The 27382-nt window shown below is 33.0% G+C and overlaps 1 protein-coding gene across 1 annotated transcript in view; it reads left to right on the forward strand.

The window, feature by feature from the left end:
- Positions 1 to 27382, forward strand: part of C2CD2 (C2 calcium dependent domain containing 2) — a 115996-nt gene that overhangs the window by 75573 nt on the left and 13041 nt on the right. Inside the window, exons 11-13 of the mRNA XM_051984765.1 lie at positions 2899 to 3088; positions 5063 to 5190; positions 18289 to 18583. Coding sequence (XP_051840725.1) covers positions 2899 to 3088; positions 5063 to 5190; positions 18289 to 18583 — 613 coding nt within the window. The remainder of the gene's footprint in view (positions 1 to 2898; positions 3089 to 5062; positions 5191 to 18288; positions 18584 to 27382) is intronic.

Consider the following 27382-nt stretch of genomic DNA (forward strand, 5'->3'; position numbering starts at 1 on the left):
ATGCAGATTTATTTTATATCTTGTTACTTTGCCAAATGTTAATTTGTTTTGATTAGTATTTTAGTTTTCCAGATTTCTATTTTGGTATTTGATTGGGGATTTAGTTGTCTTTTTTCTAGTGTTTTTAATTGCACGCCCAATCATTGATCCATCCTTTCTCTCTTTTATTGATATGTTTAGAGATATAAAATTTTTTCTACGTTTTGCTTTGGCTACTTTGGGGTTTTGTTTCTTTTTGATTTCATTCTCTTTAATGGAATTGATTGTTTCTATGATTTGTTCTTTAACTTCATTCTTTAGGATTAAATTATTTGGTTTCCAATTAATTTTTAATGTCTTTCCATGACTTTTTATTGAATGTAATTTTTATTACATTATGATCTGAGAAGGATGCATTTAATATTTCTGCTTTTCTCTATTTGTGTATTTAATATTTCTGCTTTTCTCTATTTGTATCTGAGGTTTTTATATCCTAATACATGATTAGTTTTTGTAAGGGTGTCCTCACATATGGTCAGTTTTTGTGAAACTATAAAATATAGTAGAGAAAAAGCTATACTCCTTATTACTATTTAATTTTTTCCAGAGGTTTCTCATATCTAACTTTTCCAAAATTCATCTCCTTAACTTCTTTATTATTTATTTTATGGTGAGAGATTTCTAGTTCAAAGAGGGGCAAATTAAGAATCTAGTATAGTTTTACTATTTAATTCCTCCTGTAATTCAAAACAGTAATATGCTGGAGCAGAATTTATTAATGCTTTAGTTGATGTAAAAATGGCAGAAATAGTAGTCATGATCTCAGACAAAGCAAAAGCATAAATAGACTTAAGTAAAAAATATAATCAGGGAGACTATATTTTGCTAAAAGTTAATGTAGATAATGAAATATCAATACTAAACTTATGCACCAAAATATAATCTTCCTGATTATTATTGTTTGTCCTTTTGTTTCAAGCATGTTTCTTATAAATTTCTTATATATTATTAGATTCTTCTTCTAATTCATTCTTTTATCTGCTTCCATGTTATGGAAATACAAATGAAGAAAGTGACTCTGGAAGGGAAGTTTTGACAGGATTAAATGGTAACACTGCATATTTGGGGGTCATAGAGAGATTTACAAATTCTCTCCTACTCGAGACTATTATATACTTGTTGAGGAGGGAAGCAGTATATATCATACAAAAGGTATTTTCAAATTAGTCATGTTATCCTACCCTCCCTCTCAAAATAAAGCAACAAAAATAAAGAATGTGAAAATAATATTTCAATCATTCAGATTTGATTCAATTCAGAATTGATCAATTCTCTGTTTGAAGGCAGATAGCATTTTTCATTCTGAGTCCTTTAGATTATCTTATATCATTGTATTGATTAGAGTAATTAAGTTCTTCACAATTGGTCATTATTGATCATTACTGTGTACCATGTTGTCCTGGTTTAGCTCATTTCACTTTGCAATAGTTCATATAAACCATCTTTCAGGTTTTTCTGAAACCATCTTGCTTGTCATTTCTATAAAAAGTATTTTATCACATTCATATACTACAACTTATTCAGCCATTCTCCAATTTTTGGGCACCTCTTCAATTTCCAATTTTTTACCACCGCAAAAAATATTTTTGTATATATAAGTCCTTTTCTTTTAACTTTGATCTCTGTAGATACAGACCTATTAGTGGTATTGCTGAGTCAAAATGTCTGTGCAATATTATAGCCCGTTGGGTATAGTTTGAATTATTCCCTGTAGTGGTTAGACTGGTTTAAAACTTCACCAATAGTCCATTAATGTACCTATTTTTTCACATGTTCTTCAGCATTTCTCATTTTCCTTTTATATCATGTTAGCCAGTCTGGTAGGTGTGAGATAATACCTCAGAATTCTTTTATTTAGAATTTCTTTAATCAATAGTGAATGTATCTTTTTTTAGAAGCCAATTTTAATTAGAGTAAAGTAGGATTATCACTGTAAATCACTGAAACTTTAGATTTATGAAACCTTTAACAGCTACAATGTTTATTCCAAAATTATTCTAGTAGTCCCTTGGATGGATCTGTCTTTGGATTAGATATATTTTAGAACTATCCCAGGATGGATGACTTTAGAAATTTAAAGGACTTCTAGAAGGAAAGATGGATATAGAAATTGGTCATTTTGATTGGTTTTCCAAAAGTCTGAACTGACCTTGTGTCAAATAAGATTGCCATAATATTATATGTTTTTAATATATTTATATTACTAATCAGGGGACTTTAATTCATACTTTAAAATTAGAAGGATCTTTACAGGTTAATAGAGTCCAATGCCTGTGTGAACATACATCTCCTTCTAAAATACTCAGAACAATTCTTTATTAATTTCTTCTTGAAATGATGAGGAACTTCTTGTCTCCCTTTCCACTTTGTGGGCACAATATATTGCTAGAAATAAGAATTTGAGTCCAACAGTAATTGTGTGAATATGAGCAAGTCATGCAATTTTTTCAGCTTCCTTTATCTCATTTTTAAAATGTTAATAATACCATCCTGAAGGCAGTGAACTAAATTGAATGATCTTTTCATGTGCTTTTTAAAATTTAATTTTAAGTATCTTTTTCTTTTTGAGTTTTGCTTTATTCTCCAGGAGAGTGACCCTTTTTAGCTCAATGGTGTCCATTTACTTTGAGCAGAGAACCTTAATATATCATTTTTCATTTCTTATCTTCTTTATTTGAGTATTATAACCATAGGAGAGTTTAAGATACTTAATTTTTTTTTTATTTTTTATTTTTTATTTAAGATACTTAATTTTTAAGTGGAAAAAAAATCTGCAATTACTTCACTGTATTTAAATGTTTTAGTGTTCAATCATCACTTATTTTAAAAGTAGGAAAACTTAAAACATTTCTTTTCTAGTTCTTTTACATAGAACCAAATGAACCAAAATCATGGAAAAATCCTCCTCCTGTTCCTTCTGCAAAGATGGAAAAAGACCAAACTGTGATGCCTTGTGGGACTACTAGTGGTGCCTTCATGGTTAATTCTCTAACCACTATGAAAACAAATCCTGCATTAGATGTGGATAGATTTTCTGCATTGAATTCTGGTGAGAAAAATGAAAACATCTTTTCTGAAATTTTGAGGTTATCATTTCAATGTTTCTTTTAAAACCTAGGTTCTGATTCTGGCTCCTTCATTTTTACTAGTAACTCTAAGATTGTAGTCATCAAAAAAAAAAAAATGTGCCATTTGCTTTGGCAAAAGAAGTTTCTTCCTCAGAATCATGGTTAGAAGTTTTATACCAATGAAACATGAGTCTATTCCCAATGTCGCTCTGTAGATATAGGCATAATGTGGGATGAGAGAGGATATAAGGAGATTTCTTCCTCAGATGGCAGGAGAGTATAAAGTCAAGTGAAGTGTGATTGAGACCTGCCTGAAATAGAACCAAATGGAGTAGTCACTAATTATAGAACTCTTCCGAGAGTAGAACTTAAATACTCCATGGTCTTTGAGTAGAGATAAGACAGTTGGTAAGATGACTGGAGTATTATAAAAATGGAGATAATAAATTTCCTTCATGTACTTCACAGAGTTATTGTGAAGAAAGTACTTTTTTATGCTTTGTTTATAAATGAGAGCATATTTTGTGAAGTGTTTAACATAGTAACTGGTAGATAGAAGATACTATATAAATATTACTAGTACCCTTACTCTTACTGTAAAGCTCTAGATTATAGTAAGCTGTTGTTTAGAAGATGTCTTCTGTTTGTACTCTTGTTGGCAATCTCATCAGGTATTTTGATAGGTGTGTACTTTAGGAAACAAATAATTAGTTGGCCAAATATCTATAAATAAAGCATAATTTTAAAATCTGTTTTTGTAGTTGAATGCTTTATTTATTGATTTCTTATTTATTCCAAGATTAATTACAAACATTTCATAATTTTGAATTATGAGTGACAGAGCAATTCCAAAAGTTGAATTGAGAAAAATGTAGCAAGTGAAATTAAATCTAGTAAATCAATTTATTTCTTTTAAGGAAAATATGTGGCAATCGTATACATGTATATCTAGATATAGTAGAATCTCAGACTCACCTAGCAATCCTTAAAACTCAGTTATTCTTAATTTTATTGGCTCTGATATTCCCTACTTGAATATATAGCAGAAATCTAAACTATTCCATGTAGAAGAATGAAGTATGTTAGCAATAACATGCTATATTATACTAAAATCCTAAATATAAGCAAAAAATTCTAGATAAAATTAAAATATAACTAAAATGCTTCAAAGTATTGTTTATATTTTTAAATATGTTATGTTTTTGCCAACTCCATTTTTTACTATGGTCTTAACAGATTTTTCTGTTATTAAAGTCAGAGTCATTAAAAAAGATATTTTGTTTTTCATATGCATAATCTGTATCAAATTGTTCACCTTCCCAGTATGTTGGGGAGGGGCAGTAGAAAGGAAGAAAATATGGAACTCAAAGTTCAATGATAAAGGCAAATAAATAATACATTTTTAAAAATGTTTTTAAAAAAGGATATCTTGGTCCAAGCAATTTCTTGCCACAGTGCTTTCTGTTCTTCAGATACAATTAATTAATGACTCCCAGATTCTTTTTTTTCTCATGGTTTCATTTAATTTGTTTTTTATCCAACTGTTCTTCCTTTCTAAATAATAATATGTTGGAGATGATATAGAATGAGGGAACTGGCCTAGTTTTATATTGAGCATCTACTATACCCATATATATCATATCATGAATTTATTATTCATCAAAGTATTGTTTTAAAAAAAGTGTTGACTAGCTTTTGGTGTTGATAAGAGCAGAAGTTTTAAAAGTATTATTAAAACGTATAAATTTTTGTTTTGGTGATATTAGCGATTTTAACTATTATAGGTTTTATTCATGATAATTCTGTATCTTACTATGAAAATGTTAGTATCTCTTAAAAATGGAAAGTAGTGCTTTCACTTTAACATTATAAGAACTTTATTGTGCTTTCAAAATGAACACAATTCCAAAAGATCCAGGATCCTGATGAAATCAATATTCTCTTCCCCTCTACAGAATTGTTGGGATTAAATGATTCTGATCCAGTTGCAGAAGCTGCTGTTCAACAGCTAAGTCATTCTCCAAATTTGAAATTCAAGTCACCAAGGAAGACTAATACTATTATCATAGAAGGGGAATCCAAGGTAATATTATAAAGACCACCTATATTTATTGATATGTGTGTTATATTTGTCCTTTTGCCATAAATATGTTACATTCTGTCAATATCCATATGATTATTATCCCCTTTATATATATTATAGCAGATTATAAATTATAATGACAATTCTATTGACTTAGCTTTTGGGATAGAATTTATTTCAATTCACCAAATAGCTATTAATCCCCTACTGTGCTTTACACACTAGTCTAAGATAAAAATTACCTAGTTTTTGCTCTGTTTAAATTTGGTGTTTAAATTTGATTGGAACAGTAGGGAGGTAGAACATTTCATAGAATGAGTATAATGCAAGGTAGAGGGAGAAAGAGACAAGACTTGATTAGACAATTTGCTCTAGCAATACTGGGGAGCCTTGAAAGAAGATAAGGTTTAATTCAGTTCCACTTGATCAATGATGGACAAAATCAGCTATACCCAGAAAAGGAACACTGGGAAATGAATGTGGACTACTTGCATTTTTGGTTTTTTCCTCAGGTTATTTTTACCTTCTGAATCTGATTGTTTTTGTGCAACAAAAGAACTGTACGAATCTGCACACATATATTGTATCCAAGATATACTTTAACATGTTTAACATGCCTGCCATCTAGGGGAGAGGGTGGAGAGAGGGAAAAGTTGGAACAGAAGTGAGTGCAAGAGACAATGTTGAAAAATTACCCATGCATATGTTCTGTCATTAAAAAGCTATGATAAAAAAAATTTTTTTTAAAGATAAAGATTTTGAAAGATAGCAGATGAAAAAGGCCATTCCAGACATGGAAATGAATAATCTCTGCTAGATACGTGTAGGCAGGAGTTAACATATCAAACACAGGTATGGATAGAAGTCCACTTTGGCCAAAACATAGAGTCTGTGAAGGAAGTGTAAAATGAATAAAGGTAGATTGTAGCTAGATTGTTCTCAAATGCCAGATTGAAAAGTTTTGTTTTGTTATCCTAGAAGCAATGGGAAACCACTGTTAGTTTTTGAATATGGGGATGACATGATCAGATCTGTTCAATGAAAAGATTATTTTACAGTTATGTGAAGTATGGATTGTAGAAAGGTGGGCCAGTAGTCCAGTTGATAAGAATATGGACTAGATTGGTGACAGTGTTACTGAAACAACACAAGCACCATGTATTCTACTTACCTATGTTCTGTATACCTTTGATAGTTGCTTCTATCTAAATGATACTAGATCTGGATACATTTCCCAATGTTTACTATATTCCTCTGTCTTCCTCTCCTAAGCAAACAAATTGATACTAAATCTTTTCAGTTGCTTAAGAGTAAAACATTCCCCACTGAAACTGCTGTTGCATTTTCTTTCATTCAGCTCTACTCAAATCCTACCTCTCTTAGTCCATATCTACTATCTCTTCTGTTGTGCCCTTCAGAGCTCCTATACTATAAATGATAAATTTCTTTTTGTTTTAGATCTCTAACTTTCATGGATCTTTCAGTCTTGTGGAACTCAGAGAGAACTGGCATCTCTTCTGATGTCACTTCATCCTGGTATTCCTTTCTTCTTTTCTAGTACTTGTACCTTTTGTAATACTTCTTGATTCACTGATTCCAGGAAGGGCAGTGTGTTGGAAAAATTCTATATCCTTTGTACAGCAACACAGAATTTATCCCAGCTTTCAAGATGTTCAGTTGTTCTGAATAGCCTCAACTGCACAGTTCTGACTTCTTTCTTTGTGGCAATTCCTTCTTTCCATGCTTACATTCTCCCATTTCCATATCACATTTCTTTGTCTCTCCCTTCTTTATATCAGTAGCTACATTCCTCTTCTACTCCTGCTTCTGCCTAGACCAAGAGGTCTCTTTGGGAACCATTCCTCTGTTTATCCTATTGGGTTGCTCTCTTTCTAATTTATGAAAAGGACTTATTTGAATTTCACAAATATTTCAAATAAGGGGCCAAGATAAACATTGTATTATATGTAATTATATGTAAATGGCAAATTACATTCAGGCATATCTGACATTAGTAGTATTATCTGCATGTGTAACCATTTCTCCAGTTTCTTCTATTTCATCTAACATGTTAGTATGCTCACAGGTTGAAATAGATCCTGTGCCTGAAGTAGAAATATAGTTATATTTCTACACCTACACTTGTGGAAGATTCAGGCTGAGCCAAGCAGTATTATGTCACTGTTTTTTTTTTTTTTTTCTGTGTCCTAGAAATATCTAAAATTCATATTTTAGGCAGAAAAAGTACTGACTCTGGATTTAGTTCTTTTTACCTGTTTGGACAGATTTCTGGATCTTAGTATCCTGAGTTTTCTTTCATCATAGTGTTTGTTCCTGAGCCATTAGACAATTACTGAAAAATAGTAGGTTGTCTCTTTTGCTTAGAATTTTTTGAGGCAATCACTTCTTGTTCCTCAAAGAGTCCAACTAATTCTCTTGTGGGCAATAAATTATTGTGGTCAATTGTTTTTTATAGGGCCCTTACCTATTTCTGGAGCTAACCTTTAAATGTGTCAGTTTCTTAGTCTCTCCATAGCTAAATGTGGACTTTCCATTAATTCTAAAGAAGTCCCTGGACCTGTTTCTCACTATAAAATGAAAAGTTGTATTCAGTGGGCTCTAATGTCGCTTCTAACTCTGTGCCTGTGTCTTATGATCTAAATCTCTGTTAACTAGTATTTATCTTACTGTCAAAAACTTAAAGCATTATTGCACCAAATGCTTCTGTCCGGGGTCTTATGAGCTAAAGAAGCTTAAGTGATAAACTTTTAAATTCTCTATCAGTCAAGCAATGATGTTTGAAAACTCTACAAAAAAGTAAGGATTTCCTGATCGCATAGTTGTCAGTTACCCTTTACTACAATATGCCTTCTACTTGTGTGCCTCACTGCCTCTATGCTCAGAATTCATTCTTCCCAAGAAAATTGCACATATTTGTGAGAAAGTATGCTCCAGACTTTTGGGGGAGGTGTTTTATACCAACTATTCTTATTAAGCCATTTTAAATAAATGCCTCATTTAAAAATCTAATTCTCTATTTATCGACTGTCAATGGGAAATTTTCTCATGAGTCCAAGTGAGCTATGGTAGTAATTATAACCATCTAAACTTTAGCAGGGGTCCTCAAACTACAGCCCGTCGGCCAGATGTAGCGGCTGAGGACATTTATCCCCCTCACCCCAGGCTATGAAGTTTCTTTATTTAAAGGCTCACAAAACAAAGTTTTTGTTTTTACTATAGTCCGGCCCTCCAACAGTCTGAGGGACAGCGAACTGTCCCCTTATTTAAAAAGTTTGAGGACCCCTGAAAAGGATTACTCTTAGAACTCAAAGCGGTATCCTGTAGGGACCCATTCTTGCAAGTCCAAATGTATACTGAGGAAAAGCTCGAAGTAAATGTTACAGCATCATCAGACAGTCCAGTAGTTCATAAGTTACCTGTAGTCCTGGTATTGAAAAAGAATGGAAGATTAAAATACTAAATAGTTGTTAGCTATTTATGTCATGTATCCATTTAGACCATATCTTGGTAAATAGTGTGAGGTCTATGCCCAGTTTCTGCCATAGTGCTTTCCAGTTTTCCCAAGAAATAGTGAATTCTTATCCCAAAAACATGTCATTACATTTGTCAAATACAAAGTTATTATGGGTTATTATGTTTTTCTGCTGCATTAAATTATATATATTTTTCTGGTGTCTTTATATTTCTTAATTAATAACAGATAGTTTTGATAATTACTGCCTTATAATACTGTTCAACATCTGATTCTGCTAGACATCCCTTCTTTATGCTTCCCCCCCCATTATTTTCTTTGATATTCTTGACTTTTTGTTTTTCCAAATGAATTATGATTATTTTTTCTAGTTTAGTTTTAAAAAAATTCCTAATGTAATTGAGATGACATTGAATGTATAGTTTGGATAAAATTGTCATTTTTTGTTATATTGGCCCTGCCTACCCATGAACAATTAATATCTCTCCAATTATTTAAATCTGATTTTATTATGTAGTGTTTTTAATAATATTGTTTATACAATTCTTAGGGTTTTTTTGCAGGTGTACTCCTAGGTATTTTTATACTGTTTAAAGTTATATTAAATGTGATAATTTTTATTCTCTTTTGTAGAGTTTTGTTTATTTTATGTAGGAATGCAAATGATATTCTGCTATTTTTTCTAAAATTATCATTTCAACTAAATTTTTAGTTGAGTCTTTGTGATTTTCAAAGCATATCATTAAATTAAATGTTTTCATATAAATAAAACTATTTTTATTAGTTTTAGAAAGGAAAGCAGAAAGTTGGGAGAAAAATTTATAGATAGTTTATCAGATAAAGGTTTCATATCTAAACATATATAAAGAACTTTGTCAAATCTCTATATGAATCATTTCCTAATTGATAAATATCAAAATATATAACCAGGCAGTTTACCAATGAATAAATGAAAACTATGTATAGTCATGTAAAAATTCTCTAAATCCTTATTGATCAGAGAAATGCAGATTAAAACAACTTTGGAATATCATTTTATGCCTAACAGATTGGCTAAAATGATAGAAGAAGAAAATGACAAATGTTGGAGTAGATGTGGAAAAATTGAAACACTAGTTCATTATTGGTGGATTTGTGAACTGATCCAACTATTTTGGAGAACAATCTGGATTTATGCCCAAAGAGTTATTAAACTACCTATATACTTTGACCCAGCAATACTACTACTTGATCTGTTTCCAAAGATGATTAAGGAAAAAGGAAAAGAACCTATATGTTCTGAAAAACATTTTTAGAGCCCTCTGTGTGGCGATGAAGAAATGTAAATTACGGGGATGCCCATTGATTGGAGAGTACCTGAACAAGTTGTGGTATATGATTGTTATGGAATGCTACTGTGCTGTAAGAGATTAGCAGCACAATGATCTTACAAAACCGTGTGAAAGACTTGCAAGAAATAATGAAGAGTGAAATGAGCAGAACCAAGAGAACATTGTATATGGTAACAATATTGTCTTTAAATATGGAAATGTGTTTAAAAGAATTGCACATATTTAGCCTATATCAGATTACTTGATGTCTTGGGGAGGGGGAAGGTAAAAGAAGGAGGGAGAAAAATTTGTAACACAAAGCCTTATACAAACAAATGTTGAAAACTATCTTTACATATATTTGGAAAAAATACAATTGAAAATTAAAACAAAATATTGTCTGTAGAACAACTTTGAGTGGCTAATTTATTTTTTTCTATTATAAGTATCCAAATTAACTATAATGGATTTATGAAGAAAGATGCAATCTACATCCAGAGAAAGAACTGATAAATAGATGAATGGAATAATTTCATGCATATATATCTAATTATGTACCTAAGGATAGTCATATCTAGGGTGGGAAAGGAGAAAAAAAGAAATTCATGTGATAATTTTATTGTATATTTAAAAGGAAAGGCAAGTTGTGCATAGTAGATTTGCAGTTTTATGTACAATCAGTTTTTTTTATTGTATTAAATTATGGAAATGTTTGTTTTATTCCATACATTTTTTTAAAAAAAAGAGTGAAGTAGAATAGAACAATATACAAAATGATTACAATAACAAAAAGGAAAACAATCTTAAAAGGCATCCAAAAGATTGAATGCAGTGATCAGTTTTGGTCTCAGCATATAGATACTAAAATTCTTTTCCCTCTTTTTGGTAAATGAGTATGAAATTATGGAAGCAAAATGTTGAATATGAAATCAACTGCTTTCATTTTGTTGATGAAAAATTTTTATTATGAGAAGTTTCAATGGGAAAGGTATTCATGTTTATTCTGTGAATCTAGTATTTTAAAAAGGCAATAATAAACTCCTATGAGATTTGCAAATATATACATATATATTTGGAGAGAGAGAGAAAGAGAGAGAGAGAGAGAGCACAAGCTTGAGCTTACTTTTTGCATTTGTCTCTCACATCAGATTGTAAGCTCTTTGAAAGCAGGGACTATCTTTTGCCCCTCTTTGCTTTCTCTTCATTTAGCCTGGTATGTAATAGGTGTTTAATAAACATTTACTGATTGTTTATCGTTTCTATGTTCGTAATTTACCTTTCCGGACTTCCAACAGCGTATCACACTTCCCCTATTGAACACTTAAAACTGGATTTTCCATAGGTATCTCAGACTCAACATGTCCAAAACATAACTTGTTATCTTTCCTTTTAGATGCTCTTTCTTCCAGACGTCCCTATTTCTATCAAGGATATCACTATTCCTCCGAAGACCCATGTTTACAAACTTAGTTTATTCTGACTTCTGATTCTCATTCATCCTATGTAATGGGCTGAGGCTTGAATTGATGCACTGAGGTCCCAAGCACATGAGGCTAAATAGTAATTGGACCATACTCTATTAATATATAAGCTTGGAGAAAGAATGGCCCCCACCCACTCTTTGTGCAAGTCCTGATGTGTTGTATAGGAAATGACGATTTTGGTGGGTGGAGGCAGGGGAGTGGAAAAGGAAGGGGAGGAGAGACTTCTGGGATTGCCATGGTTTGCTCGGCTCTCTTAGCTGGCTTCCTGTCGCAACTGCCTATATTTGCTATTGCAATCTTTATTCACCTCTTCACTTCAATAAATATTGAAGATTTTTCCCTTAACCTGAATTCCTGACTCCGGCTGATTTTAAATACGTGGTCATTACAATCCTATATATCCAATTAATTAACAAACCTTGCCATTTCTATTTCCATAACATTTTTTACATATGCTGCCTTTTTTCTGCTCATGTAGGCACCATCTTAGTGCAGCCAATCATCACTTCTAATTTGAATTAATGCATTGTTTTCCTAAGTTGTTATCCTAATGAATTCTTTCTCTACTCCAATGCATTCTCTATATAGCTCCCAAAGTAGTATCTTTAAAACAAACCACGTTACGTCTTGCATCATCTCTGTACTCAACAGTATCTTATTACTTCTAGGTCAAATAAAAATTACTTTGACATGTAAAGCTTTTCCAGCTCAATCCTGTAACTAACAGCTAATAATAGTTAACATTTGTGAAGTTGTAAGGGTAAGGCACTGCAAAGTGTTTTACATATATTCATTTGATCCTCATGACAACCTATAAGGTAAGTGCTTTCTAGAATTCTTACACGTGATTTCCTTTCATAAATTTTACAGTCTAGTCATTCTGTCCTTGTTCCTTCTTTCACACAGTGCTCCATGCTCTTTCCATGCTTTTGCACTAGCTATCCACAGTTTGCTTCACCCCCTATACAACTGTGCTTTTATAACTTTATGGACTTCCCACCACCATGACTCGGCTACTTTCTCATTCTGGAAAGAGGCTTCTTCTCCAGTAGCTGGGTCTCCCTTTTGGGGATGAGACCAGGCCAGCCACACTTCTGTTCTCCCTCCAATGTGCTTCCAATTCTGGACTTTTATCACTATAGTCCATCATGGGTACCATGTGTTCAGCATGCTACTTCCTGCTCCATGCTTTTCAATTTTCTTTTATATGATTTCTTCCCTCATTAGAATGTAAGCTGTATAAATCAGGGAAGGAATGTTTTTATTTTTGTTCATATTTATTTCTCTAGAACTTAGTGCAATGTCTGACACAGGAAGAGTTTATAAATGCTCATTGTTTGTCTCCTACCCCCTTTCATAATATTTTCTCCTTCCTTATTTCCACTTCTTGTAATAACTAGTTTCTTTTTTTCAAGATTTAGCTCAAGCACAAAGTTCTGCATCAGCCTTTTCTGTTCTTCCCATCTACTCATGCCTTACCCTCTAAGGTTGCCTTATGTATGTTTTGTTTCTATTCATACACGTGTGTGTTACCCACATTAGAATGTATACTCCTTTAGGGCAGATACTTCACATTTTCTCTTTGAATACCCAATATCTTGATTGATTGATTGATAAATGAAAGAAACATGGAAGAAAAATGGACAAGATGTGTCAACTGATTGTAAAAGGAGAATGAGGGAGAAGAAAATCAAAAATAATTCTGCAGTTTTGAATCTGAATGACTGGAAAGGATGATATAACAAAAACAAGACAGTTTAGAAGTAGGAAAATTCTTGGTGGGAACATGATACAGTCAGATTTGAATATATTTAGCGTGAAGTATTATTGATGGGATATCCAGTTGAGAAGGTCCAGTAACCAATTAAGGATGCAGGATTAGTAAGAGGCCATGAGGGTTAGACAAATTTGGGAGTCATGCATATAAATGATAGTTGAGGGATTGAAGTGGATAAGGACAATTAGTGATAAAAGAGGAAAAAGATTCAGGATAGAACCTTGGAGAAAAATTTTTTTCTTTTTTCCTAAGACAGTTGGGTTAAGTGACTTGCGCAGAGTCACACAGTTAGGCATTGTCAAGTGTCTGAATTCATATTTGAACTAAAATCCTCCTGACTTTAGGGCTGGTGCTCTATCCACTACACCACCTAGCTGTCCCCTAAGAGAGAAAATTTTAACCAGCAAAGGAATGAGAGGGATGGTCAGAAAAGAATCAAGGGCAGTATCCCAGACATAAAGGAAAGAGAGGATAGTTACAATATGAAAAGCTAAAGAAAGGTTCAGGAAAATGAAAACTAGGAAATAGACATTAGAGTCAGCAACCGACACTCATTAATATGTAGTTTGGGGGGTCAAAATGCAAAGACATGCAGAATGATGAAGTAGAAGCAGTGACTGTGGAATGTTTCATTTCTAATTGTTTATTAATGATAGGAAGGAGAGACAGAGATTGTACAGTAGCTAAAGATGATGGCAGGGTCAGAATAAAGAGGATTTGTAGGGTTTTTTTTGTTTTGTTTGCGGAGACAGGTGTGGGGGGAAGGTGAGTTGCAAACTGAACATTTTTCTAGATAGCAGGGAAAGGACCACTAGATAGGGCGAGAATGAAGGTGAAAGTTAATGACTAACTGGGGAAGTTCCCAAAGAAAATTGGAAGAATTGAGTTAAAACTATAAGTAAAATAGTCTAGCTTTGAAAAAGAATTCTGTCAATAAAAAGTTACAATTATTAAAAAAACAAACAAAAAAGAATTAGTGCTACCTCATCCTGCTACTAGAACCAAAAAAAAAAAAGATGTAAAAGGATTTGAGTAATGAAGTAGAGGAGATTACAAGTTTTGGTAGGGTTTTTTTTTTTTTTTTTTTTAAACAGTAGGTTTGGTTTAGGACAGTAACTGTTGCAAGTGCAATAGAAAGTCCCTGATAGATGAATAAAATTGCTGTGTAGCAGTGAGCCCAGGAAAGGTTACCTATCATGTTGTCTTTCTTGTTTGTTCTTTAGAGGACCATGATATCTGGCAAATGATACTGTGACACACAAGTGAATTGTATTTAAGTGAGGGAGGGCTGTGCCATCTAGGTTCAGTGGCAAGATATAGATCAGGATGACTAAAGATGGCCCAGGATGCAGTTGGAGACCTTGGATTTTTCAAGCTAAGCTCTTTAAGAGATTTCAATTTGACTGAGGTAATGGTCAATCAATGATTAAGGCTAGGTAAGAAATGAGACCCTATATCAAGATGATCAAAATATGTACAAGATTTAGACAGAAAGGGTTATACCATAAGCAAATTAGGAAGATAAGAAATAGTTTACCTTTCAGATGTACGGAGAAGGGAAAAATCTATGACCAAACAGGAGATAGAGAACATTATAAAATGGAAGGTGTATAATTTTGATTACATTAAATTAAAAAGGGTTTGCACAAATAAAACCAATGCAAATAAGATTACAAGGGAAACAGAAAGCTGCAAAACAATTTTTACAGTTAGTGTTTAGCCTCATTTCTAAAATACATAGAGAATTGAGTCAACTTTTCCCAACAGATAAATGGTCAAAGAATATGAACAGGTAGTTTTCAGATGAAGAAATTAAAGCCATTTTTAGTTAAATTAAAAAAAAAACTCTAATTTATGATTAATTAGAGAAATGCAATAAAAACAAGCCACCTCACACCTACCAGATTGGCTAATGTGACAAAAAAAAAGAAAATAATAAATATTGAAGAGGATGTGGGCACATTGGAACACTAAGCATTATTGGTGGAGTTGCAAATTGATCTAAACATCTTGGAGAGCAATTTGGAACTATGACCAAAAGGTTATAAAATTGTGTATATTGGGAAGCTAGACGGTACAATAGATAGAGCATCAGCCCTGAAGTCAGAACAACCTGAGTTCAAATCCTGTGTCAAGACACTTAACACTAGCTGTGTGACTCTGGTCAAGTCCTCAATTGCCTCAAAAAAAACCACTCCCAAACCAAAAAAATCCCCCCAAACCAAAACTGTGTATACCTTTTAATTCAGCAATACTATTACTAGATCTGCATCCTAAAAAGATCATTAAAAAATGGAAAAGAAGCCACACATACAAAATGTTTACAAAAGCTCTCTTTGTGGTGGCAAAGAATTGGAAATTGAGGGGATGCCCATCGACTGGGGAATGGCTGAATTGTAGATATAATGGAATACTATTATTTTGAGAAATGATGACCAGATTTCAGAAAAGTCTGAAAAGACACATATGAACTGAAACTGAGTGAAGTGAGCAGAACAAAGAGAACACTGTACACAGTAACAGCAACATTGTGCAGATGATCAACTTTGATAGAGTTTGCTCTTTTCAACAATAAAATGATATAAGACAATTCCAAAAAACTAATATGGAAAATGCTATCCACATCTAGAGAAACAAATAATAGAGTCTGAATGCAGATTGAAACATACTATTTTTATTTTTTGGTAGTTTTTCTTTCTTGTTGTTTTTCCCTTTTGTTCTGATTCTTCTTTCACAACATGACTAATGTGGAAATATATTTAATATGATTATACTTGTATAACCTATATGAGATTCCGGTCTTGGGGAAGGCAGAGGGGAAAAAAAAAGGAAAGCAATTGTTGAAAGATACACAATTTAAAAAATAAGTTAATAAATCAAATTGAGATTTGGGAGTGAGGGAAAGAAATGAGGCAGAGAATGGCCTCCCTTACTTCATTTAAAAAACCTAAGAGGGGAAAACCCTCAAGGTTTCTGTTTAAACAAAAACAATTGCTATTTACATGCACTCTGAGCTAAGCAGGGCCCAAACAAATCATATACTGGAACCAGCTTACTGATTTTGATCATTAAAATTTTAATGTGAGCATTTATATCCCAGAAATCAGCAAACACTACACAAGACTTGATTTATTGTTTAGTTGATTATCTAGATTTAAGAAAGTGATGGAGAAAATATTAATTATTCAGATTAAACTTAAAGGTTTATCATGGGTACGTTTTTTTTTTCTCTGAGAGTCATCTATTAACCATTTACCAGCACACTTGAATATCATAATTGTGTACTGAATCCAGTCAGCAAAGCTATGTATTTCCCTTATTCGTCAGTATTTTCCAGCATTTATCAACGCAGGAATAGAAATAGAGATGGCTCAGTATTGAGGGTCAACAAGCAAGAATATTAGAAAATCACTGGGGAAAAAGATTTTAAGCTGGAGCCAGTTATCACTGAACTGATTAACTGTGGTACTAATAAGGGAGGAAAATAAAAGTATGATAAACAGTCAATGATAGAGGAATAAAAGGACTGCTGTGCAGTAGTTATCCCAATAAAAGTTAGATATTATTCAGGAGTGTGTGCTTTAACCAGCTCTTACTGGCTCCTGATTTTGATTCCCTTTATCTGTATCTTAATTAAAGAGAGTATAATTTGGGAAGATCATTTCTGGGGACCTTTGGGCAGCCAAAGAGCAACATTTGGGCACTGGGAAAATAAAAGAAAGGTACCATTAGAAAATAAGATGATTTCAGAAAGAGAAAATAACTAGAGAACAAATTAGTGTCAGAATATATATTGAAGCATACTTTAACAAACTTTTTTCGTTTTTTTTACGTTTTTTTTTTTTTTTTTGGTCTGTGTTAGAAATATGCTTTGCATAACAGCACATATATAACATATAAAATTACTTGTCTTCCCTATGGCTGGGGGGGAGGGGTGGGAGAGGGTGGGAGAGTATTTAGAAATCATATTTTTAAAATAAATGTTAAATATTGTTTTTGCATGTAATTGGAAAAAGTAAAATAGTTCAACCTCTCCAAAAAAGCGGGGAGAGGATAAAAGGAAGGAATATCAAGACCTTAAAAAAATAGGGAGATGATAGTATATAAAAAATAAATTTCATCTTTAAAAATTTGCATTGGGCCTACATACCTGATAACATTGTATCTCTGCTTGTTTTATGAGATTGATCTAAATTGATCTAAACATCTTGGAGAGCGATTTGGAACCATGACCAAAAGGTTATGAAACTGTGTATATTGGGAAGCTAGGTGGCACAGTAGATAGAGCATCAGCCCTAAAGTCAGAACAACCTGAGTTATGGAATACTACTGTGCTGTAAGTACAGAGTACTTTTATGAGATTTATGAGATTGGTACCTCTCATACCAATTAGGTATTGGTATTACCTATACCAATTATATTGTGTATGTTATACACAATATAGGTGTATTGGGACCTATTACAATTAGGTGTATTGGTACCAATATCAATTGGTGGTACCAATATTAATATAGTTTAGACTGATGATCAGACTTTGTTTGGATATGGGTAATTGAAGTAAGGATATATTTTATTCACTTATGTTTCCTCCCATACATATAGGCAATATACATTTACATACATATATATGGAATGTTAAAGGACATAGCACATTCAGTGCTTAACATCTACATCCATCTTATGAGCAACATAATTTTAAAAGTTTTAACATATTAAGTGTCCTTGTTTGTTTTATATGATTTCTATTAATTTATCATTTCCTCCACTTTATAGAAAGAGAAACATGGGCAACTTTCTAAGGCTTATATGCTAAATTATGTTGATAGAGCTAGCTCCAAACTAAAATTATATATTCTTGATTACTGTCTTCGTAAAGAGGCCAGACCCTTCTGAATATTTTTTAAATAGCCAAAGAAAACAAGTTTTCAACAAGGTTATTTTTTCTCCATTTAATTTAGTTTTAATTTTACTTACAACTGACTTCCTTTGACTCTGTAGGTACTGGTACTGATAATGATTTCTTTTCACTGATAGATTTCATTATCTCAGGACAGTGAAGCTCCACTGATGATAGACTATGCAGCCTCCATGGACAGCACATATCAACAAGAATTCCCTTCATATTATGAAGAAGTTGTATCTACTGAACTTATTGATGAAAATTTATCAAAACATGTATTGCCTGCCTTAGAAACACAAGAAAATGAATTTGATACTTGGAAACTGGAGAGGAATGCCAAATCTGAAGAGTGGAATAGTGATGCTCAGATAGACCAGGATAGTGAAGAAAAGCCAAGGAGTTTATCGGCAGTTTTGAGAAAATATAAAGGTACTTCTTTCAGCCTTTCCTCCTTAGACAAAAATACCTTGCAGTTTTAAATATTGTAGCACAAGACCCTCAAATCTTTCCCATTAATTTTTAAGGCAAATATATTGATTTTATAGGAAGGCCTATGATTTAATTAGTACAGGAAAATCTAATGTGAGGAATGTCCCTTACTAATACACCTTCTCTGCAATTTACAGTTAGAGAATTGCCTTAGGAGAGTAGTGATATTCCCAGAATCACACAGTGTCAGAGGTACAACTTGAAGCAAGGTTTTTCTGGCCTTTTAGCCAGCTCTTTCTCAATTATACAAGAATGGTTCTCTTAATTTGATGTTAATAATAAATAAATATTAACTCTTCTGGGTATGTAATATAAGGATCTTTTTCTTTAATTCACAAACCAAGAAATTGGTGCTGGTAATGTTCATAGTCACCCTATAAATAATAAGTTTCAGAATCAGGATGCAAATCTAATTCTCTGCACTGTAAATCTAATACTCTTTTTTTGTTAACCTACATTAACTTTTCCTTTTAAATGGTACTTGAACAACTCATAGACTAAATGCCCTTTTATCTAGTAGGTTCATTTCTAAGACAAAACCACTTGCCAGTATTTCTTTTTTGGGTAATGTGAATTGTTTACAATGATCATCAAAGATTATTTAGCCAATAGTCACTCCATACAAACTTTGACTAATTACTAACATTATTATTTCCATGTAGAATATCATCTGTATTTTTTTTACTTGCTCTAAGTTATCTTCTCATTTTCTTAACTTTATTAAATAAGTCCAAATTTCCTTCCATTCTTATCCTGGTAGTGCTGATAATTTTAATCCAATAAGAACTACACAGAGTTCCACATTTCTTTTTTGGTCATTACAGTAATAGATTAATCACCTCAATCTACTGTGTGCAACAATGTAGCTGTATTAGTTGTTTTAGTAAAAACATCATAAAACAATGTAAGTGCTGAATAAACATTAAATCGTATATTAATTATTGTTAAAATATAATAGACCTTAAATCATTCAGTAATATTTATGTATTTCTTTGTATCAGAATACCTGATTGATTCTAGATCTGATAGCTATTTATAGCAAAGAGAAAGTTCATTTGAAAAAATTGACAATGCTAAAATATTTTACATCTTAATATTATTCATAAAGGGAACCTACTTAGGGTCTTTTTAATTTAGACTTGACAATAGCTCATTATTTGTTAAATATCCCATAATTCACTCTCCTTTGAAGCAGATAAAGAAGAGAGTATGTAAAAGATATTTAAAAACTGAAGAGAAAAGAAGAGTTATATCTTGAGATAGATGATCAGTCAGTGAAAGAACTTTAGGCTTTAATTCCTAGCTCTGAATCTCATTTCAGTGGCCCCAAGGTGACTTTGTCCTTTCAGGAGAAAATGGCTTCCAGAGAATTTAAATGTTGAGAAATATCAGTCAATTTTCAGTGAATCTTGGTAAGATTCATTTTCCTGACTTCTCTACCCCCTTTTTACCTTGTGGTAAAATATATACCCTTGCCTGTTTTGCTTTTAAACCTGTTGTTGGAGGATTGCATTGTTCAATTTGTAATATAATTCTATAGCCATCTTTTTTCTACCTTGCCAATAAAAAAGCAGGTGTGTATGTGTGTGTGTGTGTGTGTGTGTATGTGTGTGTGTAGGAGAATGAAAAATGGCATGTGATTAATAAAATATTATAATGAAAATCTAAAAATGTATCCTTCTTTTCATTGGTTAGCTGCATGATCCAAAGTTTTTAAGTGATCCATGAATGCCTTCCAATTGTTTGGGGATCTGTAGATGTATACTGTTTTGTTTTTTCCTGTAGCATATCTTTTATTCCCGGCTAATTAACATAAGCTTTCAACTTGTTTGTTTAAACTATTGTTGGGATACTAGTCTCCACAGCATGATCTTACCAAGGTCCCTGACTTTGTACTGAGCCCAAGGAGCAAGAAGTTGAGGGAAAAGATTAGAATACAGGTCTATGAATGGTTATAAAGTATAATGTGCATAAAAGTTTATCTTTTTGTTCTTATCTTTCACTATGATATCAAAGTTTTTGGAGACTTGATCCATTTTCCTCTTCTACCTTTGGATTTTTCTACTTTCCTGGTTTACAGTCTTTACTTTCTTCCCAACTTTTTTAACTTGGGAGGACTGCTCTGCTAACCAAAATTAATTGTCTACATAGTAAGTTATTTTTGTGTTGATTGTCTCCTAGAAGAAATAGAATAGTATTTAATATAAAAGAAGAAAGTGATAGAGCACTCCATCCCCATGCCACCTTAAATTGTTTCTTATATATCCTGATCTATCTAATAATTAGTAATTGTTAACCTATATGATCTTTGTCTTTATCTCTACTCTACAGCAACTTTCCTCCTCTTTTTCTCAGTTTTCCATCTGTATGACATGATAACCTTTTATTATGATCCTTTAATCATGAAGTAGGTAATATAACTGAATATTCCATAAAAGACTTTTGTGGGTATATTAGTAGTCAGGCTAAATTTGTTTGGGACATTGTTTCAACATGTACTTGCCTGTTCCATTCTAAAAAGTATCATTCATTCTTCTTAGCTGTATGATTCTGTTCAATTGTTTTTCCATTGTGTCTGGCTTTTTGTGACACCATTAAGGGTTTTCTTGGCAAAGATAATGAAGTAGTTTTCCAGTTCCTTCTCCAGCTCATTTTATAGATAAGGAAACTGAAGCAAACAGGGTTAAGTAACATGGCCCATTTCACATAGCTAGTAGGTGTTTGTCTTTTGCTCTCAAAGAGGAACATGACATCAGGGAAGTGATAATATGACATACAAATGATTTGGACTAAAGTGAAAGTGGGCTGGGCAAAGATATCAGCCTCACTTTTTCCTCTGGAGTCATCGGTGTCGTCCAGTACCAAGAGATAGATCAGGATGCCTTGAGAAGGCCCTGGCTGCAATGGGGGATCTTGGCTTTTTTGAGCTAAGATTTTTAACTGGCTTCAGTTTGAGGCTGCACCCATTAAGTGATTAAGGTTAGATGAAATATGAAGCAGAGAATGGTCTCTTTTACCTAGTCAAAAAACAAAAAAATAAACAAAAACAATCAGTCTGGAAGGGGAAGACCTTCTAGGTTTCTGGCCAAAACAGAAACAATTGCTATTTTCATTCATTTACCTTTGTCTTTTTGCAGCTTATGAGGAAAACCTCAGGCTTATTTTTGCATGGTGGCGAATACTTTGCAATTCTTTTGAAAAATGTTTGTCCATATCTTTTGACTATTTATCTATTGGGGAATAGATATTAGTCTTATACATGAGAAAATTTTTTCTTATATTAATAACCAACTATTAAATTAAGATTAAGGTTTTCTCTTGTTCCCTCATTCAGAAGCCAAACACTATAGGTTTTCACTCAGAAGGACTCTCTCAATAGAAGAGACTGCCCAAATGCTCTGGCTCTGGGTACATTCTTCTTTATCTTGGGTGAGTCCCTACACAACTGGAAGTCCTTACAAACAAATTCAGCCTAGATGAATTCCTTCCCTTAGGGGAAAATCCCTAATAAATAATCACTGTGCTTGGAATCTTCCATTAGAATTTAGGGTTGAATGGGACTGATTAGATGATGTATTTCTCAGTATTCACATGATCTCTGTTCCCAGAGCTGGGCTTTGGACTCTGTGTTGGAGAGGGACTCTGGGAGGTGGGTGGGGGGGTTTTACATGATTTCTGGGAACATTGAACCCTGGGATGCAGGAAGTTACTGAAGTTGCAGGAAGTGACCTGTGAAAGGCAGACAACATTGGTCAAAGATGGTTACATCCTTTTAGTCTATCCAATGGAAAGTCTTGGATCTTTTCTTATTTAACCAGGTATTCAACTTCCCGCTGGCCAGGTTCCAGGGGCACAGAGTGGTACTTGGGATGCCTCCCTGGTGTGTCTGGGCTTCCTGCAGGGATTAAATAAATGCTTTCTCTTTGTACCTGAAGATGTCGCTGATTAATTAATTTGGGAAAGGGGGTCTAGTACTGTCCCACACAGGGTGACTCGGTAACCTGCCAGAGTAGTCTGGATAGAGATAGATTCTTTTTTTTTTTTTTTAATTAAAGTCAGTAGACAAATTTTATTTATTTGGTAAGGTAATCGAGGTTGAGTGAAGGTCTTTCTGACTCCAGGGTTCTGCCTATTATGCCATCTACGTGCCCTGCATCTAGTCTTTTGTCAAGATTGCTGGAGGCATCTGAGTTTTGTGATGACTTCTCAGATAGAGGAGCAGAAGACTTTGCCCACCTCCTCATTAATATGTCTACCTTCTCATTGATTTAACCAATCAAAGGTGATTTCTACCATCTAGGAAACCTTTTCCAAAAGCCTTTAAGTATTCATTGTTCTCCAGGGGAGTTTTTTGGTTGCTTAAAGGAACCACTAATCTCAATTTATTTATTATTACTAGCCATAATTAATAAATTATTAATTACTCTAAAACTATGTATGTGTGTATATATATATATATATATATTCATTGTCAATATGTTTTAGATGCTAAATCTTTATTGGGAGAGTTTGGTACAAAGATTTCTCTCCCTCCCCCTTCTTATCTTAGATGTATTAATTTTATCTGTACATATGTAATCAAAGTTGTCTATCTTTTGTAACTGTTTCTATCTTTTGTTTGGCATCTCCTACTCATATCTAAGAGAGGTACATGCTGTGTTTCTCTTCTGATTTTTTTTCATGGTATGATCCTCAAACCTGAAACCTTGAGAGCAATTATACTTTTGATAGAAAATCTCCTTTGAATCCTTCAGGACTAGGAGATTTTTCTTTGATGGTTATTTTATGGGTTAATTTATTTCCTTTTCTGAGATTATGTTTTTTAAAATCTCTCTTCCTCTGTTAGGATGGGTGTTTTATATTTTTAAAGATATTCCTCTATTTCTTTGGTGTTCTCAGTTTTGTTAGGATCTTACTGTGTGCAATATGTTCATTTATTGACTTACATTTATGAAGTGTATATTCAGTTTAATAATCTTTTTATTTTTTTTTGTTAATGTATGTTTGTAGGAATATAATGTTTCCCCTAATGATCGTTTTAGTTTCATCCCAGAAATTTTGGCATGTTATTTTATTGTTACTATTTTCTTTCTTATAAATATTTATGACTTGATTTTTTTTTTCTTGGACCTATTTATTATTTACGATTTTATTATGAAGTCTTTATTTGTGTCCCTAAATTAGTGATTATTTTTATTAAATTATGTTGAATAAGATGTATTTACTATTCCTTTTTTCTTACATTTGTTTCTAATATCTTTGTGCCAAAATACATGATCAATTTTTGTAAATATTCTATATGGAGTTGAGAAATGATTCTTTTGCAGTTCTATTTAGAAGAAGCCATGTGTGTTTTACCTCTAGTTTCTCCAGAAATTTGCTCAATTCCATATTCCCCTCCCCTTTTTTCCCTTGTAGACTTATTCAAAATTGAGAGAAGTATTAAAGTCTCCTGTCACTATTATTGCTATTTTTGACTTTTCATAATTGCATTAATGTTTTCTTCCTGAATTTTGATGTAGGAATTTCAAGTGTATACTTTTATTTCAGATATTAGATTGCTATCTATGGTTTCTTTCAGTATAATGTAATTTCCGTAATAGGCCTTTTCAGTTTTTAAAAATTTGTTTTTGTTGTATCAGAAAGCATGATTACAACTCCTATATGTTTTTTATTCATTGGATACATAGCAAATTTTTTCATCCCCTCAGTTTGATTTTGTGTCTTTGTTTTTTAAATATGTTCCTTGTAAGTAACAGGTTGTAGGATTTTGTTTTCTTATTCAATCTTCCAGTCTTCTCTCACCACACACTTTTTTTGATGGCATAATTCATTCACATTTATAGTTTTGAGTTATGTTTTTATTTTCCTTCAATGATCTTTAATCTTCTTTTTAAAGTTTTTACTTTTTCCACAAAAAACTGTGTTCTCTTCAGTTACTTTAATTTTTAAAAAGATGATTCCCTCTCATTTAATTCTTCTCTTTTTTCCTTTTTAGTCAAGTAGATTTCCCCTTCTCCTCCTCCTCCCCTTTTACCAGTTTTGTTTAAGTAGTTTAATTTTCATTTTCTTGCACCTCTTTCCAGAAAGGATTTCTCTTACTCTCTTGATCATCTATCCTCTTCTCCAACAAACTTTATTTTCTGGTTCATGACCCTTGTAATTATCCAGTTTCTCTTTATTCTTTTTATTGCACATTGAATTAATTCATTTTGGGTTTTCTCCCTCTAATCTATTTCTTTAATTTCCTTCTAGAGCTTGCCTTATGGATTTCCCTTTTCCATTGTGCTTCAATTCCTGATGAATGTTAATTCCAAAAGGTGATAGAAGACACTGATGAGATTAGGGTTCAGCACAAATGATCAAATTGTGGTCTGGCACCAAATGATAGTGATGAGGTTTAGGTTTTGGGGTTCCTTTTTTCAGGTAACCAAATGATGAGATCTAGATTTAGGGAACCAAAATGAGATTAGGATTTCTGGTGGTCAGAGAGTTAAATGATAAGGTTTAGTGGCAGTTTGGGGATTCAGGGAACCAAATGGAGAGATTTGCTCCCCACATACCCTTGGGATTCGGCATAAGAGTAGGGAATTTTGGGGAACCCCTTTCTGGCAGTGCAAAGACTCTCTATAAAAGAATTTAGAGACCCCAAAACCTAGATTGATAAAAGAGGCTTATTATTGGCATTGGGAAGTCAGTCTTTACTATGCAAGAATAGAAAGGCTGAATTCCTCAGTGGAGGAGTTGCAGCAGAGGGGCATAGAGAAATCCTGACGGAGAGGAATAAAGTCTCCTTAAGGAAATAGGTGAGGATAAAGAGAGGATAGCAGTGGAAGAGAATATTATTCCAGTGGGCAGAGGTTTCCTTGGCATAGTATGGCATAGCATAGCATGGCATAGTACAGCATGTCAGGACCTCTCTGCAAAGAAATGAGTTTTTAATTGCCATTTTTATAAGGAAGTCTTTGACTACATTATAAGCCTGCTCTATAAGGGCTGGCTAGTGGGTGGAGTTCCAAGTTGGCTCTTTTTATCTACAAGCTGGATTTCAGCTTGAACTGGAATTAGAATTGAGTCTTTTTAATTCAATAGGGTTGGTATCTCCAACTCCTAACTCAACCAGCCCCACCCAGGCAACTGAATTAAGCTGCTTGTCCTTGGGTGGGGTCCCCTTCAATAGGATTCAATCATGTGACAAATTCACAATGGCTTTTTCCTTGCCAAAAAAGGTATATTTATTTATGAAAAGAGGTTATGGACAAAATGAAGATGTAAAATAGATTCAGGAGTGGTAACTATGAATCAAATTTGGGAGAACATATAGTTAGCAAGGAAAGGGATTTATTATTATTATTATTATAGCTTTTTATTTATAAGATATTTGCATGGGTAATTTTTCAGCATTGACAATTGCAAAATCTTCTGTTCCAGTTTTTCCCTTCCTTCCCCCCACATTCTCCCCCAGATGGCAGGTAGATCAAAACATGTAAATATGTTAAGTTATATGTTAAAAACTATACACACACACACACACACACACATATCCATATAGTTATTTTGCTGCACAAGAAGAATTGCATTTTGAAATAATGTACAATTAACCTGTGAAGGAAATCAAAAATGCAAGTGGACAAAAACAGAGATTGGAAATGCTATGTAGTGGTTCACCCTCATTTCCAAGAGTTCTTTCGCTGGGTGTAGCTGTTTCTATTAATTAATGAACAAATGGAACTGATTTGGTTCATCTTATTGTTGAAGAGAGCCATGTCCATCAGAATTGATCATGCTATAGTATTGTTGTTGAAGTATATAAAGATCTCCTGGTCTTGCTCATTTCACTCAGCATCAGTTCATGTAAGTCTTTCCAGGCTTTTCTGGAATCATCCTGCTGGTCATTTCTTACAGAACAACAATATTCCATAACATTCATATACTACAATTATTCAGCCATTCTCTAATTAATGGGCATCCACTCAGTTTCCAGGCTGCCACAAACATTTTGGCACATATAAGTTCTTTCCCCTTCTTTAAGAGCTCTTTGAGATATAAGCCCAGTAGTAACACTGCTGGATCAAAGGATATGCACAGTTTGATAACTTTTTGAGCATACTTCCAAATTGCTCTCCAGAATGGCTGGCTATATTCACAATTCCACCAACAATGTATTAGTGTCCCAATTTTCCCACATCCCCTCCAACATTCAGCATTATTTTTTCCTGTCATCCTAGCCAATCTGACAAGTATGTAGTGGTATCTCAAGAGTTGTCTTAATTTGCATTTCTCTGATTAATAATGACTTGGAGCATCTTTTCATATGGGTAGAAACAGTTTCAATTTCTTCGTCTGAAAATTGTCTGTTCATATCCTTTGACCATTTATCAAATGGAGAATGGCTTGATTTCTTATAGAGTCAATTCTCTATATATTTTGGAAATGAGGCCTTTATCAGAACCTCTAACTATAAAAATGTTTTCCCAGTTTATTGTTTCCCTTCTAATCTTATCTGCATTAGTTTTGTTTGTACAAAAGCTTTTCAATTTGATATAATCGAAATTTTCTATTTTGTGATCAATGATGATCTCTAGTTCTACTTTGGTCACAAATTCCTTCTTCTTCCACAGGTCTGAGAGGTAAACTATCCTATGTTCTTCTAATTTATTTATAATCTCATTCTTTATGCCTAGATCATGAACCCATTTTGACCTTATCTTGGTGTACAATGTTAAGTGTGGGTCAATG

This window comes from Antechinus flavipes, chromosome 3, assembly GCF_016432865.1.
Source record: "Antechinus flavipes isolate AdamAnt ecotype Samford, QLD, Australia chromosome 3, AdamAnt_v2, whole genome shotgun sequence".
In the NCBI taxonomy this organism is placed as follows: domain Eukaryota; kingdom Metazoa; phylum Chordata; class Mammalia; order Dasyuromorphia; family Dasyuridae; genus Antechinus; species Antechinus flavipes.